General features: G+C 40.4%; 1 protein-coding gene across 1 annotated transcript in view; it reads left to right on the top strand.

Annotated features, from left to right (window-relative positions):
• Positions 1 to 750: 750 nt before the first annotated feature.
• LOC131503037 (cytochrome b-245 heavy chain) overlaps positions 751 to 20,555 on the top strand; it is a 33,797-nt gene continuing 13,992 nt past the window's right edge. Inside the window, exons 1-6 of the mRNA XM_058714373.1 lie at positions 751 to 891; positions 3,202 to 3,297; positions 4,578 to 4,688; positions 13,048 to 13,132; positions 15,893 to 16,038; positions 18,075 to 18,265. Of these exons, the coding sequence (XP_058570356.1) occupies positions 847 to 891; positions 3,202 to 3,297; positions 4,578 to 4,688; positions 13,048 to 13,132; positions 15,893 to 16,038; positions 18,075 to 18,265 (674 nt within the window). The 5' untranslated portion in view covers positions 751 to 846. The remainder of the gene's footprint in view (positions 892 to 3,201; positions 3,298 to 4,577; positions 4,689 to 13,047; positions 13,133 to 15,892; positions 16,039 to 18,074; positions 18,266 to 20,555) is intronic.

Consider the following 20,555-nt stretch of genomic DNA (forward strand, 5'->3'; position numbering starts at 1 on the left):
ACTGCTCTGGGTCTCAGTTTCCTCAGCTGTAAGTGTACTTATACTAATAGAAACGACTTTAGGGGCTCCTGGCTGGCTCAGTCGGTAGAGGGTGTGATGCTGGATCTCCGGGTTGAGTTTGAACCCCACGTTGGGTGTAGAGATTACTCAAAAATAAAATCTTAAAAAAAAGAAACTACTTTTTTTATAGGGATTGAAATGTTATAATCAAGTGAATTTATTTGTATATTGAATTATATGTGTGTGTGTGGGGTCTGTGTTTACACACATGTATGCATCAATTCATATGTACATATGTTTGTCTATATACGTATGTGTGTATATATGTGTATGCACACATACACATATGTGTCTTAGAAAATTGGCACGATGTAAGTATGCTATAAACATCAACCATCATTATTGTTATTATTCTTCTCAATGAGACTGTAAAATGGTGCTCAGCCTGTCAAAAGATATTTAATGATTTTTACCCAGCACAGAGTCAGGGCTTGTTAAAAATTGGTACTTGATAACTAGTTGTCAAAAAGTTAATTCCGTGTGTAAAATCTGTACCATCATTGGACTGATATTTGTCTCTCAGTTGTGGAAATTGGTTTCGTTTCCTACTATATTTAGTTATGACTGGATTATTACAGACCCCTTTTCTGCAGTGTTTTTTTCTTGTGGTTTAAAGATTTAAAGTTCTTATGGAAACAAGATTTTCAGTTGACCAATGATTAGCTAATTTCTGATAATAGAAAAGGAAACTGATTGCCCCAAGGCTGCTGTTTTCATTTCCTCATGGGAAGAAGAAGCAGAGCAGAGAAGAAGGGCAGACACACAAAGCATTGATCCTCTGTCACCATGGGGAACTGGGTTGAAAATGAGGGACTCTCCATCTTTGTCATTGTAAGTACCCATGAGAGACAAATGAGAAGTTCTCGAACTTGTCTGGGTTCTCTCGGAAAATGAAATCGGGCAAAACTTTTTGTTTCTTTGTCTTGTTTCTCTGAGAAATTGTGTTGAAACTAATTTACTGTGTGAACATACTTCTAATCTGTAAGCCATAAGCCAGACTGAGTGCATTCTTCCAAACTTATTAATGGAAAGAATGTATCTGGGGGCTCACTTCACCTACTTTATTTCTTGAGTATTTGGGAGTACTAAATTGGCCAGCATCTCACTGAGGGAGTAGAAGACATTTTATGCTAATGATCTCCGAGTCTAAGTTGTTTATTGGTATTTACTCAGAGGCAAATTTCTCTACTTTTTATGTGTTTATACCACTTAAAAATGGGTAATCGTAATTTTACACCATTTTCCAAATAACAGGTACAAGACTGGCTCATGTATGGAAGATTGGCCTTTATTCAGTAATTACACCAAAAATTATTGAAGGTCTCAACTTTCTTTTTTTAAAAAGTACTTTTTCTCTCTGATGTAAACTTGAGCTATTTACGAGGTTTATAAAAATTCAGGGGAAAGTAATTGAAATAAACTAGACTCATATACACAGTGGATATATGATATATATTATATATATAAATCAATATAATCCATCTCGAGAAACAATTTTTGTAGGTGAGGATATGGCTAATTTTCAAATAGGCATGTTAATCTCTTTAGTTTTTTAACATAACAAAGATGAACTATTATTTTAAGATGGCAGTCTCGGCAAAACAATCACGGGCAATTGGGAAGACAGAAATGTGATTTATAAATAGCCTTTCCACTTGATCTTAGCCAAAAGGCCGAGAAGCGATATATAAATAGCCTTTCCAAATAGCCAATGGAAGTATTATATAGATGTTAAAAAGAACACCTACAACTGGAATTTTTGAAAGAATTTTTCATGAAGTAAATACTGAGTCTTTGAGTTGTACACACAGAGAGGAATTAGTGGCATAAATAAAGTAAAAACAAGAAATATCACGTCAAACAATTAGGCCAAACCAACGTTCTAATGCAATATAGAATTCTTCTGAGGACTCAGACCTGTTAACTTGATTTCTTACCACCATTTTAAGAACAGATTACTCCTACAGAAACCAAGTTCATGTTTATACTTTTAGTTCCTACCAGAGTTTTCCCCAGGAGATGGCCTCCTTCTAAATTACGCACTCATACACCTGAAAATAAAGACACAGCTTGGAAAGCAAGAGTAAGAATGACAAGGTTAGGTAATGGAGAAATTGTTTTAGTACGTTCTTCTTAAAGAGAGATTGTTCTCAAGCACCTATGGACATTTAATAGCGTCAAAGCACAGGTAAGAAAAGATCACTATAGAGCTGAAGGTAGAGGACCGGGCAGTGTTACCATGTAGTCAGTTCTTGGGATGAAATGAGCAGTCAAAATGTAGAAGGGTCTCTTTTTTTTTCCTTTTTCATCCCCCCAAATGCCCTCCTTAATGCCTGTCACCCATTTAACCCATCCCCCCACCTACTGCCCCCTCCAGCAGCCCTTAGTTTATTCTCTGTATTTAAGAGTCTCTTATGGTTTGCCTCCCTCTCTGTTTTTATCTTATTTTTCTTCTCCTTCCCCTATGGTCATCTGTTGTGTTTCTCAGATTCCACATATGAGTGAAGTCATATGATATCTGTCTTTCTCTGACTGACTTATTTCATTTAGCATAATACCCTCTAGTTCCATCCTCTTAAAAAAAAATCCCATGCCCCTCACCCCCTCATTGATGCTTAATATCCCCTCTTTCAAAAGTTTGGCAAAACTTACCAAACAGAATTAAAGACTCCACATTTTACCTGATGCGACCCTCACTAGCTGGGGGTTGGGATACCGTGTGGGGGAGGGAGGCACCCGTGAGAGTAGAACACGACGTCTTACCGATGCGGGGGACAGCACAGTAACATCTTCCTTTCCCTTCTTTTTTTGAGAAGACTCACCTGCCATTATCTATCTGTCTAAAGCTAAGAAGAAAAGAGGAGGCAGAAGAACAGAGGGGAGATAGAAAGATAACAACCTGGTGTACTGGCCAGTAGTAAAACAATCATGGGTAACAAGACAAAGTGGAAAGGTCAATTACAAGGTGTAGAGGCACTGTTGTGGGCAAGAGCTGGCTTTCAGCTGGCTACACCCAGCTTTCTAACCACCTTTGTTGAAGGCTAGACTTGGGGAAGCCCTGACCCTGGTCTGACACTGATCTTATGTGAAATCTGCCCAGTGAAATGTGGAATCTTTATGCAACTATTTCTCTTTGTGCAGCTAATATGGCTGGGGATGAACGTCTTCCTCTTTGTCTGGTACTACAGATTCTATGCGTTGAGAAGGACATTCTTTTACACTCAAAAACTTCTGGGGGTAAGTATAAGTCCCATCTCATGCAATATTGACTGGCTCACGTTTCTAATCAAAGATTATGGTTCCTATTCCTTTCAACACTTTAAATAAATGTTCTGACCAACTCGAACAGCACCATCAGCATTGCCCCCTCCATTGCAACCACCTGGGCAAGAAGCTTTAGGCCTTCCAGCGTGGGAGAAACAAAAAGTGTGTCAGAGAGTCCCAGTGGCGTCCCTTCCCTCCCAAGGACTACTGTGCCACTGTTTAGTTTAAAGAAGAAATCTAATACCAACTCTGGCGTGGCAGGCAAGGTTGGAGAGATCAATCCAAGGGTGACATGGGTGGGACAAGTGAGTCTTCCCGTGTTCTTTAAATCATCTGATTCCTGACACTTTTGTGCATGGTGAGCCCTGGGCCTGGTAGCATGTTGTGAAATTGTCTTCAGGAAATAAGCCTCTCCCTACAGATGCAGCCTTTGAGGAACTTGCCCAAGGGTCGCTTTCACTGACTAGGCCAGCAGAGGAAGGCCCCCATCTTTCCTTGGATCCATTGGCATTCTTGATTTCCTTGATCTGCCAGGGTTCTGCTTCATGACACATGAAGATAATTACGATCACAGCTGCCCGCACAGGAAATCATTTCTTATATCATGCTGAAACCATGAATTCATTACTTAATACTAATGATAATATGTATTATATATCACTTGTATAAATAATTATAATACATAAACATACTACGCTATTATAGCTATTGTTAACTTATTCACATTGATACTGAGGAGGAGGATTTCCCTTTTCTTCCCTCTCCAAAATAGGCAACTTATTTAGGCATCACAAAGAACAATTATAATGCCAAAGCATTACAACATACCAACCGAGGTTACTTCTGAAGTGAGTCTAAGTGCCAAGAAAATCTTTAGAAAGCCCCAGTTTCTATACTGAACCCTAATTAATGATACACGTGCTTAAGTACTTAGGGGAAAGTGATGTCTGCTACTTACTTTGAAATGCATCAAAACTAAGCTGTGTTGATGGATAGACAGAGGGATGGGTAGATGGATGGATAGATACGTGATAGTGGAATCTGGGAGTTGGGTAAACAGGCATTCATTGTGAAATTACTTCAAATTCTCTTTATGTTTGAAAATGTTCACAGTAAAATGTTGGGGTGGGAGAGAAGGGCCAGATTAAAACAAAGGATCCCAGCAGGCCCTAAAGGTAAACTCTTAGCTCTGAAGGACCTTCCTCCTCAGATAACCTGATACCTTTCCCCACTCCCTATCCTGCATCTTCCAGATCGCACTGCCATTGGCCAGGGCCCCTGCAGCCTGCCTGAATTTCAACTGCATGCTGATTCTGCTGCCAGTCTGTCGAAATCTGCTCTCCTTCCTCAGGGGTTCCAGTGCGGTAAGAGCAAACATTTACAAAGTTGAATTTTGAAGTTTGAAGAAAAGCAAACTAATGGTTTGTGAGGATTCCAACCTCTGTACAATATGCATGAGCCAAGCCATGCCTGATTCTCCATTTTATTTGTATATTCATTGTTGATGGAGCTCCCTAGGACAGCCATTTAACTTGGAATAGACATAAAAACAACAACCCACCAACCTACACCTCAAGAAGAGCAATAAAACACTTGCGCACGTGTGCACGCACATACACACACACACCAGACATCTGTAACATATTACGGGCTTTGTGACGCTGACATGGGATTTGGGAATTGATCTTACAGTGCCATATTTTTCAAAATTTTTAAGTCAGAGAAAATCTCTTTGTGGATAGTGTCCCAGGCAGATGGAATCAATGAGTGATGAGTATAATGAGGGTGACTAAGAGGTGTCAAGTCCATGGAATTGAGGAGTTCAGAGCTTTCTAAATGCTCAGGGATTTTTTTAACCCTCACTTCGACAAGTTTGCGAGCCCCTAAATGTACTATGCTAGAAGAAATAAAATATTATGTAAGAATAAACTGTGTAACCTATAAAATGTTATGTGTATTTATTATTATTATTATTATTATACAAAGATTAGAAACAAGGCACTTATAATCTACTTAGATCTGTGTACCCAAATAAATATGATACAAAGCAAAATATGATGGGTTCCACAAAACATTAGACATAAGGGGCTATATTTATTTGGTAAAGATGGCAACAAATACGGACATATAGGGATAAAATAAGCACTAGGAGATGTAAATGAGAGAGAAAGACATCCTGCATGGAGAAAATGGAATGGGCCAAAGCACAGAAAATAGTGAGGAAATTTTATTCTTGAAAGCCCCATATAAGCATGACATGTGGCTTCTCTTTGGATTTGTTGGCTATTCCTGGCCACACCGAACAGTGTAGCTAGGAAAAGTTAGGGATTGACGTCTTGGTGGGACCCATTCTACTGGATGATTAGTAACTAATAGTCTCTGTTTTTCTTCTTAATAAAATGTCTATGTTTTATATTAACTAGCTTTAAAATATCTCTTAGGTAGAGATAATTTATAGAAAAGACCAGGGAGCAATCCACTTTGATGGGGATGTAGGGATTGTAAAGGGCAGGTGTCTGAGGTAAGGCAGCAGAGGAGAGCTGGAGCTTTGCTGGTAAACTAGGACGTTAAATGTATAGCTGAGAAGTTAATACTTAATTTGGCAATCACGGAATATTTGGGGGAAGGAAAGTGATCTAAACTGTCAATAACAAGTAGAATTTGCCTTGAATTCCGCCTTGTTTTTCCTAGTCTTACTAAATTTGCTGGTTGATTTATAAATATAAGATGAGCAGGACACAGCTAACAGTAGACATTGATTACAAGGGTTTCTTTTTTTTTTATTTTTTTTAATGTTTATTTATTTTGAGAGAGAGGGAGAGAGAGAGACAGAGCACAAGCGGGAGAGGGGCACAGAGAGAGGGAGACACAGAATCAGAAGCGGGCTCCAGGCTCCAAGCTGTCAGCACAGAGCCCAACATGGGGCTCAAACTCACAAACCGTGTGAGTCAGACACTCAACCAGCTGAGCCACCCAGGCGCCCCTGATTACAAGGATTTCTAAATAATATTCTCAATCACAAAGGTCAAATTCCATTTGATTTCAAGTTCTATCAATGAGCCACCTAAAAACTACAGTGCTTGGTGTATTGTAGGTACCCAGTGAACATTTGCTAAATGAAACTCATGCACTGTAACTTTTTGTTTTTAGGAAGGCACGATTCATTTTTGTAGCCTTCCTCTTAGCCCCATTTGAATACTCTCTATTTACAGGAAGTAAATCCTGAGAAACAGGCAAAGTTTTCACCAGGAAGGCCCATTAAGAAATCCTTGTTACCTCACAGGCCCAAATTGCACTGCCATTGAACGGCCATGACCCATGAAAAGCACATGTCATAATGGCTGCGTTTAGGCTTCTTGTGGTCCAGGAGGGAAGATCTTCATGAGGGTCTTCTAAAAGTATATATAAAAGTATATAGCAGCCCTCTCAACAATAGCCAAATTGTGGAAAGAGCCTAAATGTCCATCAACTGACGAATGGATAAAGAAATTGTGGTTTATATACACAATGGAATACTACGTGGCAATGAGAAAGAATGAAATATGGCCTTTTGTAGCAACGTGGATGGAACTGGAGAGTGTGATGCTAAGTGAAATAAGCCATACAGAGAAAGACAGATACCATATGGTTTCACTCTTATGTGGATCCTGAGAAACTTAACAGAAACCCATGGGGGAGGGGAAGGAAAAAAAAAAAAGAGGTTAGAGTGGGAGACAGCCAAAGCATAAGAGACCCTTAAAAACTGAGAACAAACTGAGGGTTGATGGGGGGTGGGAGGGAGGGGAGGGTGGGTGATGGGTATTGAGGAGAGCACCTTTTGGGATGAGCACTGGGTGTTGTATGGAAACCAATTTGACAATAAATTTCATATATTGAAAAAAAAAGAAAAGAACTAGAGTAATATTTAATATACTAATAATATTTAATATATTTGTTAATTATTTAATAAATAAATTTATTTATAAAAATAAATAAAATTTCATGGTTATAATAATTGTTTATTAATATATTAATATGTTAATAATATTTAATATATATTAAATAATAGAGTAATATATACTCTAAAAGTATATATTAATTGACCAAACCTGTCAACTGCTGAGTTGTCAGTCAACAAATGTTTGTTAAGTGCCAGCTATATTCTAAGCACTGGGGACACATGGTGAGTAAAGAGTAGGATATGAATGGGCCATGAGCTCAAGGAGCTTAGAGTTTTATGAAAGAGAATGAACACGTGATTTCAAAGTTAGAAACAGTGATGTTCTTATTTATTACATATGCTACTGCCACCATCCTACTGGACATTAGTGTCAGCTCCTTTGCCTGAGTTCTGTAGATTCAAGGCTGGCTTTTGTACTTTCTCCCAAATTTCACATAAACGTCTAATTTAGGTGAGTTGAGTTCATGGCATGTGTGGTAGGACCAGGTGTACACAAAATAGAACTTTTATGTTTCTGTATCGGTCACGTTAGAGAAAGTCATGTTATACCCCATTAAACATGCACTTCTTTGTAGTTCCATTTCTCACTTAAATTTTTTTTCTCTCTTAAAGTTTGAATGGAGCATAGAAATCTGCTGAGATGACTCAGTGATCTCCCTTACACTTGAATGTTAGCTTAGTGAGATCGGGCAAGGCTCTAGGTGACAGTAACAGAAGAGAAACTTCCCTTTAGAAGTCAATGGCAAAAGGCCAAGAGGTAGTTCAGTGAGGAAGCCACGGGACATGACGGCAGCTTGGGTAATTAGGAGGCGGCTGGTGATAATTCAGAAGTGACTCAAAAGAATAAGAATGGTATCTTTGTAACGAGGAGGGACAAAAAAGCCCTGGGCAGTCACAGGCAGCAAAGCCCTTCCTTCTCACCCCACCAACCAGCTGCCTTGCTCCCTTTTCACAAACGGCAAGAAATTGTATCTGGAAGCCCCATATAAGCATGTCTTGTGGTTTTTCCTTGGGATTTTTTTTTTTTTTTTTTTTTTTTTGCCATCCTGAGATACCATAGAGGGTAACTTGGGAAAATTAGGGATTGGTGCCTTGGTGAGACCCATTCCTGTCCTGGCCCATTAGTGACTAATGGCCTCTGTTTTTCCTTTCATGAGATGTACATGTTTCATATTAACTAGCTTTTTAAATTAAAAAAAGAATTTATAAGTTTATTTATTTTGAGAGAGTCAGAGACAGCATGAATGGGGGAAGGGCAGAGAGAGAGGGAGAGAGACAGAGAATCCCAAGCAGGCTCTGCAATGTCAGCGCAGAGCCCGATGCAGGGCTCAGTCCCATGAACCGTGAGATCCTGACCTGAGCCAAAATCAAGAGTCTTTCACGTAACCTGTCGAGCCACCCAGGCACCCCTTTATTAACTAGCTTTAAAAAAAAAAAACACTACCTATTAAGATCAGACTATTACCGAATGGACCTTTTTATCTCCCAAGCACATTTCTCCATTGTTCTGGCATTCGATTTCATTTTCTGTAACAGTCAGATGCTCAAGCTGATAGGGGGCATGAGAATCTATGGTTGCAGATTTCCCATGATCTATATTGATGATGATAAAGGTAGAACTCTGTAGAGACACTGTAGAGGCCACTTCAAAACTACTTTCCTTTTCTTCCACTTCAGCATGCAGGAGCCAGTGTATTTTCCCCCAAAAGTTTCAAAATAATTTGTCAGGAAGAAGAAAAGCAAGCAGCATGGCAAGTATAGACATGTGGGTAAACACCTCTCTATAGGTTTATAATAATCATCTTAGGTTCTAGACTAGTGAAAATGTAATTCATTTAACCAAATAATTACCAAGGGATTTTTTTTACAGTATATGATATATTACTCTGTATATAGGAAGATTACTCCACAGCTGGGGAGCCAAGCCCTACTCACTGAAAAGTTAAATCATGATACAAGAAAACCCTCAAACATTTATAAAGCACTTCTCAGTGAATCTATGAAACAGATCTATGGGGAAAGAACTACGATAAATATATGGGCAAGGAAGTTAGAAACTGAGCGTATTATTCAATGTCACATAGCTAGGTGTTAGAGCAGAGATCCAACATGGGTATATTGGATGGCAAAACTTGCTCTCTGAAATGTAATTCAGTACTGGTTTCTGATCCCGCTAATTGCCATTCTCTCTGTCTTAGGACTCCAGTTTGTCTGTCATCACCCCAGTAAGGGCTATAGTAATTATCTCTTACTATGTGACAAATGTCCACAAATTCAGTGGCTTAACACAACCCCCATTTATTAGCTCACAGTTTTGTAGATGAGAAGTTCAGCACCCTGCAGGTCTGCAGGTGGTTGGGTTCTCCACTCAGCATATCACAAGGCAGAAGCCAAGGTGCCTACTGGGTTGACTTCTCAAATGGAAACTCTGGGTTGAAATCTTCCCAGCTCATTCTTGTTGGCAAAATGCAGTTCCTTGCAGTTGTGGGACTGAGGTTCCTGTTTCCTTGCTGACAGTCATTCAGGGGCTGGTCACAGATCCTAAATGTCCCTGTATCCCTTGCCATGTGGCCCCCCCTCCATGTTCAAACTGGCAACATTGCACCAAATACTTCTTGTGCCTTGAATCTCTGAATTCTTCAGTCTCTGTGTTCTAGACCCAGATTTAAAGGGTCATGAGACTGGTTCAGGCCCATCCAGATAATCTTTCTGATAAGGTCAACTTGGGACTTTAATTACCTCTGCAAAGTTCCTTTTGCCATATAATGTAACAAACTCATAGGAGTGACGTCCTATCATATTCACAGGTCAGGTCCCACTCGCACTCAAATGGAGGAGATTATATAATATCATTGGGGATCATCTTTGAATTCTGCCTACCTCGAGGACTTTAAGATACTATGGAGGAACCTAGTGATTGGGAAACAGTAAAAATATATTTCCTTAAAATTGTAAAGAGGGGCGCCTGAGTGACTCAGTCAGTTGGGCGTCTGGCTTTGGCTCAGGCTATGATCTTGTGGTTTGTGACTTTGGGCCCCACGTCGGGCTCTGTGCTGTCAGCCCAAAGCCCACTTCAGATCCTCTGTCTCCCTCTCTCTGCCCCTCCCCTCTTCTCTCTCTCAAAAACATAAACATTAAAAAAAAGAGAGAGGACACCTTCCTTACCTCGCCTTGACCCAGTAGGGTCACTGTAAATAGGCATCAAAAAATTCTTTAAAAAATTTTAAGGGCACCTGGGTAGGTCAGTCTGTTGAGCATCCAACTTCGGCTCAGGTCATGATCTCACAGCTCATGAGTTCGAGCCCCGTGTCGGGCTCTGTGCTGACTGCTCGGAGCCTGGAGCCTGCTTCTGATTCTGTGTCTCCCTCTCTCTCTGCCCCTCCCCCACTTGCGCTCTGTCTCAAAAATAAATCAACATTAAAAAAAGATTTTAAAAAATTACATTAAAATTTTTTAACAATTTTTCACTAACAGAAATGTAAACTAAGTGATCTCCAACAGGAAACCCTTATTATGAGAGCCCGAGTTACTGCCCAGCTCCACCAATGGACTGTTAGTCGTAGCTGATGCTGTTGTGTCAAGCAACAGTTAGTGTTCCACTAATATTCCCTCCCCACTTCTGGTTCTGCAGCTCATGGGGCAGCTGCCTTCTGGAAGCCCCAGTCATTCTCTGCCTCGGAATTTTCTTTTAGCCTCTCCTGGGGCAAGCCTGAAATGCCAGGGAGTTGATGCCTTGGGACTAGCCCTCAGCCAGTGACAGATAGGAGTTGTTGGATGAATACCTAAACTTTGTAATCCCTCGGGTAAAAATGAAAAAAAATCCTCTGGGGCATTTTCTACACAGTCTCTCAGAGTCCTCGGATCAGCAAGACTATGATGACATGATATATGTTTTGATATGATATGATATGATATGATATGATATGATATGATATATGATAGTGGTAGCTGACCTGATTAATATACCTTTCACTGGTTTCCTTTTCTTCCTAGTCTCACTTCCCCTGACATTGTTTTCTGCGATCACCTTGCAGCTGAGTACTTACACTTAAAATTCTCGTCTTGGGTTTTTAGACACATAGAAAAATAGTGGCGATATCTTTGCAATTGGTTTAGTGGAAAAGGGTATGAATGTTGAAGAAAATAGACTTGGATCCCAGACAGTGTGAGACTTAGCTTTAGGTTTTTTACCTGTAAAATGAGGATAATGATCCTTATCTTGTTGCCACTGAATGAGGTAATGATTTTGTGTAAACTGTCTGGCTCACAGAAAACATTCGATAAAACCGAATTCTTTGTTCCTTTCTGGAATCCTCAGTATCTTCCTCACTGCAATCCCAAGAACCTGTTGTCATGTTCCCATGCTCTCTGTAGATGTAGCTAACTGAAAGATAGTGGAATAAGCACAATTTTCCACACAACCACATTCTTTTCCTATAAAATCAGAAAATTTTATTGAAAAATAAGCAAACCAAAAATTAAACATCTTTAGAATAAATTGAATGTGTTTAGAACCAGATGCTTATAACACCTAAGATTGTCTTTGGCCCTCGGCTCTTCTCAAAAGGTTCTTTGTATCTCTGTGGCAGTACGTTTAGACTTGAGAACAAAACAGCCAGAGCGAGCATTTGACCGGTTTCTAGGAGGACAAAGCTTTGACTCAACCATAAAGCAGGGTGTTTCTTTTTCTACTTTGGGCATTGACCTGAATCAAGATTCACACCCACATCTTCTAACATGCATCAGTAGGACAGTTACGCCAGAGTACTGACCAAAATACTATTTTTAATGTCAGACTAATCATGCAACGTATGAAATATCAGAATACTGATACTTCTGGCATCCGATACTCTGGATTTAAATCCCAGCTCTGCCACTTATTAACTATGTGACCTAAGGCAAGGTGACCTCTCTATGCCTTTTTTCCTAATCTGGTATATAGTGATAAAAATGGTACCTCCCTGATAGGATTGATGTAAGAATGAAAAGTGTCAAAATGCATATAAAACACTTAAACCAGCTCCTTGCACAAGCTCTTTACAAATATTAGCTATTGTTATTTTTGCTATTATTATTTGTTTAATGATGTCTCCTTGTGATGTTTATCAACAGAGGCAGGTGGAAAATTTTTTCTCCTCCCATAGTGTATGTCTTAGAAGGATGTTGTTCTCAAACTATTCACTTGTTCTAGAACTGTTCACTTGTCTGTGTCCCCATTAGACTTTCAGGGTCATGTGAAATGCATACACCTTTTCTCTTGGAGGGAATCCTATTAGCTTGCCAGTATTCTGGGATAGCTGACACTTGAATCTCTCAACTGACTAACACTTAAGTTACTGGTTAACATCTTCACGAGGATGAACCTTTGCTAACTGCCCAGGGTGGGACCGTGAGAGCTCACATACATTCTGGGGCAGGGGAAAGTGATGGAGAAGACAGAGAAGAGCTCTCCCACTTCAGGTCCAGGTGAAATAGGCAGAAACGGATTGTAGGGACCTAAGGCTTGCTGGTCAACAAACCTTAGGCTTCTTGGGCTGAGCTGGTTGTGCCTGTGTGTGGTTACTGCAGGGACCTATCAGGTCTGCCACTTACCAGCTGTTTGACCTTGGGAAGATGACTACACATATCTGAGCCTCAGTTTTTTCATCTGTCAAATGCGTCGAATGACATCGTTTTTAGGGTGGTTGTGAGAATGAAATGAGATGATATGTATCTACTGCCTGGCGCTTGGAAAGCCTTCTTGTTACCAATTACTATTTTGTTCTTTTCCCCTTAATCCAAAGTGCTGCTCAACAAGAATTCGACGACAACTGGACAGGAATCTCACCTTTCATAAAATGGTGGCATGGATGATTGCACTTCACACTGGTAAGCTTATTAAGATATTTGAGACTGCAAAGAAAACTTGGAACCAGAGAGTTCCCTCTATTCCTAGATACCTTTTTTAAATTTGGTTTTTATTTATTTCTAATTTTTTTAATGTTTATTTTTGAGAGAGAGAGAGAGAGAGAGAGAGAGTCAGAGTGTGAGCAGGGGAGGGGCAGAAAGAGAGGGAGACACAGAATCCCAAGCAGGCTCCACGCTGTGTGCTGACAGCACAGAGCCTGACACGAGGCTCAAACTCATGAGCCTTGAGATCATGGCCAGAGCAGAAGTTGGATGTTTAACCAACTGAGCTACTCAGGCGCCCCTAGATACCTTTTTTAAAATAAGAGATCAGCCTTTTTAGGTAGATCAAGTGGTGATTGGATATGTTGTATTTTTTAATTTTTAAAATTGAAGTATACATACAATATTATAATACATACAACATATACATATACAATACATATAATACATACAATATTATACTGGTTTCATGTGTATGACATAGTGATTCGACAATCACATACACTATAAAATGCTCACCATGATCAGTGTAGTTACCAATAACACAACGTTATTACAGTATTATTGACTATATTCCCTATGCTGTACCTTATATCCCTGTGAGTTATTTGTTTTATAACTAGAAGTTTATATCTCTTAATCTCCTTTACCTATTTTGCCCATCCTTTCACCCCCAACCCCTCTGGCAACCACCAGTTTGTTCTCTGTATTTATGAGTCTGCTTCTGTTTTATTTGTTTGTTTGTTTGTTTTGGTTTTTAGATTCTATGTATAAATGAAATCATATGGTATTTATCTTTCTCTGTCTGATTTATTTCACTTAGTATAATATCCTCTCTAGGTCCATCCATATTGTTGCAAATGTCAAGATCTCATTCTTTTTTTATCGCTGAGTAATATTCCATATATATATATACATGTATGTATATATATGTGTATATGTATGCACATACATGTACGTGTGTGTGTATATATATATATATATATATATATATATATATGTCTTCTTTTATCCATACCAGATGGTTGAATTTGATTTTTAACTCTGCTATCGGACACTTAGGTTGCTTCCATAGCTCAGCATTGTAAATAATGCTGCTCTAAACATAAGAGTGCATATATCTTTTCAAATTAGTGTTTTCATTTTCTTTGGGTAGAATCCCTGGGTCAGATGGTACTTCCTTTTTGTTTTGTTTTTTTGTTTGTTTGTTTTTTTGAGGAGCCTCCATGGGGTTTTCCATAGTGGCTGCACCAATTTACATTCCTGCCAAGATATGCTGTACTTTTTGACTGAATTCTGTTAAAAAATATTCATCACTCTTTCTTTCATCCCACTATTAGGATTCATTCAATTCCTAAAACTTTTTTTATCTTAGGCTCTTCTGACAAAATCCCAGTGTCTTCACCCTTTTCCACTCTTTTTAATATAAAAAAAATTTGTTAGTTCACAAACGAGAGCTTTTATTTATCCATCACAAAAATACTAGGTTAAACATTTAGATTTATGGATTTCTTGCAGTAATGCTGCAGGGGCCACAACCCGTAAGTTGAGAAGGTATCTTATCTTAAGGGTAAGGTAGCCCTTATCAGCTAAGCATCTTCTTTATTATTATTGTTATTATTATATATAATAGGTATACATATGTATATATGTATGCTATATTATGTGTTGTTATTATTATCATTATTAAAGTGGTGGTGTTGGCACAAGGGATGCATCTGGAACCCTTACCAAATCTCCACTAATTCACTTAATAAATAGGGCTGTGCCAGGCGATAATCATGCACACAGGCACGGTGATAAACAAAGGAGACTTTTATTCTGCCCTTAAAGAGTCTGTCCCTAATTTGAGTAAAATAGGCTTAGATTGCAGGTGTTTAACTGGGCGTCTCTTCTCCTATTAGTAGATCATGAAGGCTTTCTGTGGCAAACAAAATGGCTCAAAAGCAAAATGCATGATAAAATCTTATTAGAATGTAACATAGTGTAATGGTTAAGGGCATAGATTTGAGTGCCAGATTGCTTGGATTTGATTCTTAACTCTGCTACTTCCTAGCTTGGTGATCTTGGGCAAGATATTTAAGTATTCTATGCCCCAGTTTCCTCATCTGTAAGATGAGGTGATGATAATCGTCCCTACATCATTGGATCAATATAAGGATAAAGTAATTAAAGGCATGTATAACAGTTCTTGGTACCTAGTAAGTTGTATGTAAGTGCTTGTTAAGTAAGGAATGCAATTTTATGGCCATTGGTTTATATCAGATCAATAAAATTTTGTTATCTTTCTGGAGTAATGTCAGAGTCAGGTGAATGGGTCCACTAAAGGCATATATTACATGAGAGTCTTCCTGTTTGAACATAAATATATCAGGGGGAGAGAGGCAAAGAGAGCACATCCAAATATCCTCAGAGACCAAGGTTATTTTGTACAATCTCAGAACTTGATTGGATCTTTAGGATGGTGTCGTTTAGCACCTTCATTTCACAAATGAGGAAACCAAGACCAGAGATGTCAAGTGATTTGTGTATGATGACACAACTAGAGAGTAGCTTACTGACTAGAATTGTCTTGCCCCTGTGGCCTGGAGACCCAGTTCTTATTTGTGAGTGTCTTGGGCCATCCCTGTGTCTCCTTATAACTTATCATAGAGTCAGGGGCTATAGGCAGAAACCCAGCTCATAATAAAATTGTACATACCCTTCACCCTGTTTGTTTCTCTTCTCTGTCCTCTTCAGCGATTCATACTATTGCACATCTGTTTAATGTGGAGTGGTGTGTGGATGCCCGATCCAACAATTCTGATCCTTATTCAATAGCACTCTCTGACCTTGGAGATAATCCTAATGAAACTTACCTCAATTTTGCTCGAAAGAGATTCAAGGTAAGTCTATTTCCTGATTCAGATGTTCCCTAGACCATTAAAACTGAGGACTAGATTTCAGTGAGTGAAGAACCGCACTTGGCCAGAACAACAACAGTGACAAAAGTTGACTATCAGGGGGACAGTTCTGTAGTTTCCCACACTCCCGACCCCACGTGTGGAGGATCTCTAGAAGTTTTCCAGCTCCTTAAGCTCACCTGTGGAACCCGGAGTAACTCAGGCTCACCCATGACAATGCCCACCATCAAAGAAAGACAGGAACACACATCCAGTCAAACAAAGTTGGGCTTATTACTTACTGCGGCAAAAGAGGCCTTGCACCATGAGAAAGTCTGGGACATTCCGGGAAGGTGTTAATAGAGGCTTGTTAATAGAGGACATGGACTTGTGTAAGGTGGTTCTGGAGGGGTTTAAGAAAGCAAAGATCTGCTCTGGATCAGGTATGTTCAAGAATTGGGGGTCTTTCTAGGATTGGGTATCTTAGGAATGTTTCTCCAGGAGGCAGAAGGAATAGAATGGGGCTAAATCTGTAATTGGTAAAGAAGCAGCAGTCACTTGTGTTGTTGTCCTGGCTGAGACATAATTCTGGAGTGGTTTTATTTTTGTCTCACTCCACCACAGTCACAGAATGACCTCGTCTGATGCGGGTGTTCTATGCACTTGGTTATGTGAAACAGGGAACACTCTGGCCTCGGTGTTAGTACGAGGCTGGCCACTGACTGACAGCTGTCAGAGATGCTTTTCTTCTCTCTTGCCTACAACATCTGAGGGGTGGCCTATGTCTGCTAACCACCATTCCGTGAGAAGTCAGGTGCACTGGGAGTACTCAGCAGTCTTCCAGGGGCAGCCCTTTGGGGCATCCACGGCAAGCCCTGCTTCCCTTCCAACAGTGGCTAAAGCTCCAAGTAAATCATCCTCATGTGCTCAATGGCTTGGGAGGATGGCCGAGTCAAATTACTATACACCCAATTGCAAACGTGTTTCCTTGTGTTTAGCAGGGTATAAGAAAAGCCCCTTAATTTTGCAGAAATAATTCTCCTCGGGCTATCATGAAGAAAATACTTGCATCAAAGAAAACAGAAATTCTTTTTCTGTAATGTCTGGGATAATTTTCCTTTTGTGTTGTCCGTTGTTTGCACAGTGATGTGTAAGGAAGGCAATGTGACCATACTAGGTGGGCTGACACTGTCATGCTCTGCCTGGATGTCTCTGGACCACTTTTACTCTGTGCTCCCACACCTTTCTGTGTGTTTTCACTTTTGATTTCTGAGACCTGCGTTTCTTCCTCAGAGGACCACTCTGGGGCTATTGGAGTCCCTTTGTCCACAAACTCAGAGAACTGAAAGGGCCTGATGGCTACCTCTCTGAGGGCAGCCCTAGCCAAAAACTGATGGGGGCAGACCATGAAAGCCCATCCTCCTTGTCTTGAGTCAGGATGAACTCTGACATGTGACTGAGTGTCCACAGTTCCTCGGCAGCATCAGGTGGGAGCTACCCTCTCTATAAAAAAAAAAAAAAAAAACAACAGCTTGCGATCACCCTCCTTCTTTGACTTGTTCCTCTTTTGTGATCTATTACCCATCTTCTGACCAGTCTCTTCCTGGAGCACACGCACCCTCATCTCAAGGTCTACCTGCTTCAGGGGACCCCAGCCTAAGACGTCAGGCATGTCCAGAATACATTTGCAAAACAAAGTACTGTGGTCCTTTCCAAACCAAAGGGAGAAAGCGCTTCAGACCCTTTTAGGGCATCTTCTACTTGGCTGATTTCCTTTATTCGATCCTCCCTTACAACTATTTCAGTGTATCAGTTAGTACTTCCCATGATACCTCAGCCACGTAAATGTTTTCAAATTGAGAAATATCTATTCCAAGTCTGTATCTCTCTCTAGAGAGGGAATACCTATGGCCCCATACACTGGAAAGTTTATAAATAGGTAGTCCTGCATTTGAGAGCCTACCAGTAATGTGTGTGTGTGTGTGTGTGTGTGTGTGTGCATGTGTGCGTGTGTGTGTGTGTGTGTGTGTATTTTACAGAATCCTGAAGGAGGCCTATATGTGGCTGTGACTCGGTTGGCAGGCGTCACTGGTATTGTCATCACACTGTGCCTCATATTAATTATCACCTCCTCCACCAAAACCATCCGGAGATCTTACTTTGAACTGTTTTGGTACACACACCATCTCTTTGTGATCTTCTTCATCGGGCTCGCCATCCACGGAGCTGAGTGAGTGTTTAATTTCCACCGTCGAGTACTTTAAGTCCTTCAGTTTCCAGGTGTGATGCTGTTAGAGGCACAGTGGCCTCCTTGTCTACGTGTGGGCAGCCTGTCTGCTGATAGAATATGAGGGGACAACAGGGGTCAGTTTGAGAGAGACCACTCCGCAACATTTTAGTTTCTTCCGCCTGATTCATACCTATTATTTCTTTAGTTATTTAATAATAGCTATTATTAATGCAGTTATTTCTAGCAAGCTTGAAAAATGCACCAAAGTTTGAGCGTCTTTGCAAGTGTATAAGACATGTTAAGGGTGCTGGAGGGGTCTTGGATGTCTGCAGTGATGTTTCTTATGGTTTAATCGCTAGGAAATTAGTCCAACTCCCAAACTTGAGGGGCTAATGATTAAGCGGGTGAAAGCGTTTGCTGTAGTTCAATGAGTTTTGATTCAAGCTGGACATTTATTGATTGCCTACCATGTTTGAGGGCTGATCTCAGGTACTGTGCGGGAATACTAGAAGGAAAAATACATGGTTATTGCCTTCCAGCCTTCTAATATGATAAACGTAAGAGCTCTCTTCTATTGAGCACTTGTTATAGACATGAAATGTTTCTTTTAGGTAGAGATGCTCTCACATCCCCATTTCCTGGGGGAGATTGTAGACAAGGAAACAGACTAACAGAGGTAAAATATGTAGCCCAAGTCACCCTGTTTGTAGAGCACCCTGTCAGCTGCTCTAAGGCAGGCTGTGACAAATACTCTCATAGAGACTCAGTGCCTGCATGTGTGGTTGGGACAGTTCCCTTATTGGGAATCCTATTTAATATCAGGTTTCCTTTTTATGCTATTTCACACCAGCTGGTTCTCACACCTGCACACAAAAGTAGGCGTGGGGAAGTTCCCTGGTGGGTCTGAGGCTCTATAGCTAAGCATGAAGGGAGTAGATACTCAAGGCTCAATGACTCTGCTGAGAGCCAAGTTGGCCTAGAGGTGATTAAGACCTGAGTGTGAAAAGGGGAAGAGCAGGAAGGAGCAGCACTGAGCAACTACTTGTGTGCATTCTTAATCCACTTGCTGACTCCGACCCCTGATCAGCTCTTAAGCACCAGGAAATCTGTGTAGACAATCTCTTGACTTTCCTAAAGCAACTGAAAATCTTTAAATGGGATATGGTCATAATCCAGCTATTTCAGAGAATCCTAGAGAAAACAAAATGAATCTCTCCCCATCTCTAGTTTAGTAATTCCGGCACTTTATGCTTGTACAGTTTCTCAACTATACATTTTTCCTTTGGAGCAGGCAGAGGAGACGGATTTACCCCACTCTCCATCTGAACAGAATCTGCTACGTACATTGGTTGGCTGATCGCTCACAGTCTCCTGGCCAGGCAGAAGCTGAGCTAGGATTAATATCCAGGTTTTCTGACTTCTGGTCCTGGCAGGGAGAAGACGAGAGAATCCCCTCCCCCCTTTTTTTTCCTCTCACTTACTCCACATGTGAACTTGGGCATTAGAAACTTTGATAGTTATCATTTGTTAGACTCTTACTTTGTGCCCGGCATTTTTTATGCATCATGCCAATTGATTACTAAAATAAACCTTTAATTAGGTATTATTATTACCTATTTTACAGCTAAAGAAACTGAGGCTTGGAGGAAGTTCAATAACTTCCCAAGGCCACCAAACTAGCAAGCGGTAGACGTGGGATTTGAAACCAACGCTGTCTGACCTAGGCCCAGAAGTGTTTTCTCCAAATCATTCTGCTTCTAGTTGCTAGTTTCTCTAAGCTTCGGTGTTCTCATATGTAAAATGGGGGTGCTAATACTTACCATTCAATCTTGTTATGAGGGTCAACTGAGATAATTTGTGTACAGTGCCTTTCCCCAGGTCTGGCACAGAAATTCTCTGCCCCCAAACGTAAGGACAGAAAGGGATGGTTAACAGCCTTGAATTAGAACAGTCACAGGAGCCTCTGCTTGGCTCAGTCGGCTAAGTGTCTCACCCTTGGTTTTCGCTGAGGTCATGATCCCAGGGTCGTGGGATCGAGCCCCGTGTCAGGCTCTGTACTGGGTGTGGAGCCTGCTTAGAATTCTCTCTCTCTCTCTCTCTCTCTCTCTCTCTCTCTCTCTCTCCTTCTGCCCCTCTCCTCCTCTCTCTCTGTCTCTCTCTCTCTAAAAATAAGTGTTTTAAAAACCATTTGCAGAATGTACCAAGTGGCACAATAAAGTTTAGCTCCCCCATAGAAACTATTACAAAGGGCCTTTTGTGCCTCTATTCTCACATATTCTGAAGACCCTGC

The sequence above is a fragment of the Neofelis nebulosa genome, chromosome X, assembly GCF_028018385.1.
Source record: "Neofelis nebulosa isolate mNeoNeb1 chromosome X, mNeoNeb1.pri, whole genome shotgun sequence".
Classification (NCBI taxonomy): domain Eukaryota; kingdom Metazoa; phylum Chordata; class Mammalia; order Carnivora; family Felidae; genus Neofelis; species Neofelis nebulosa.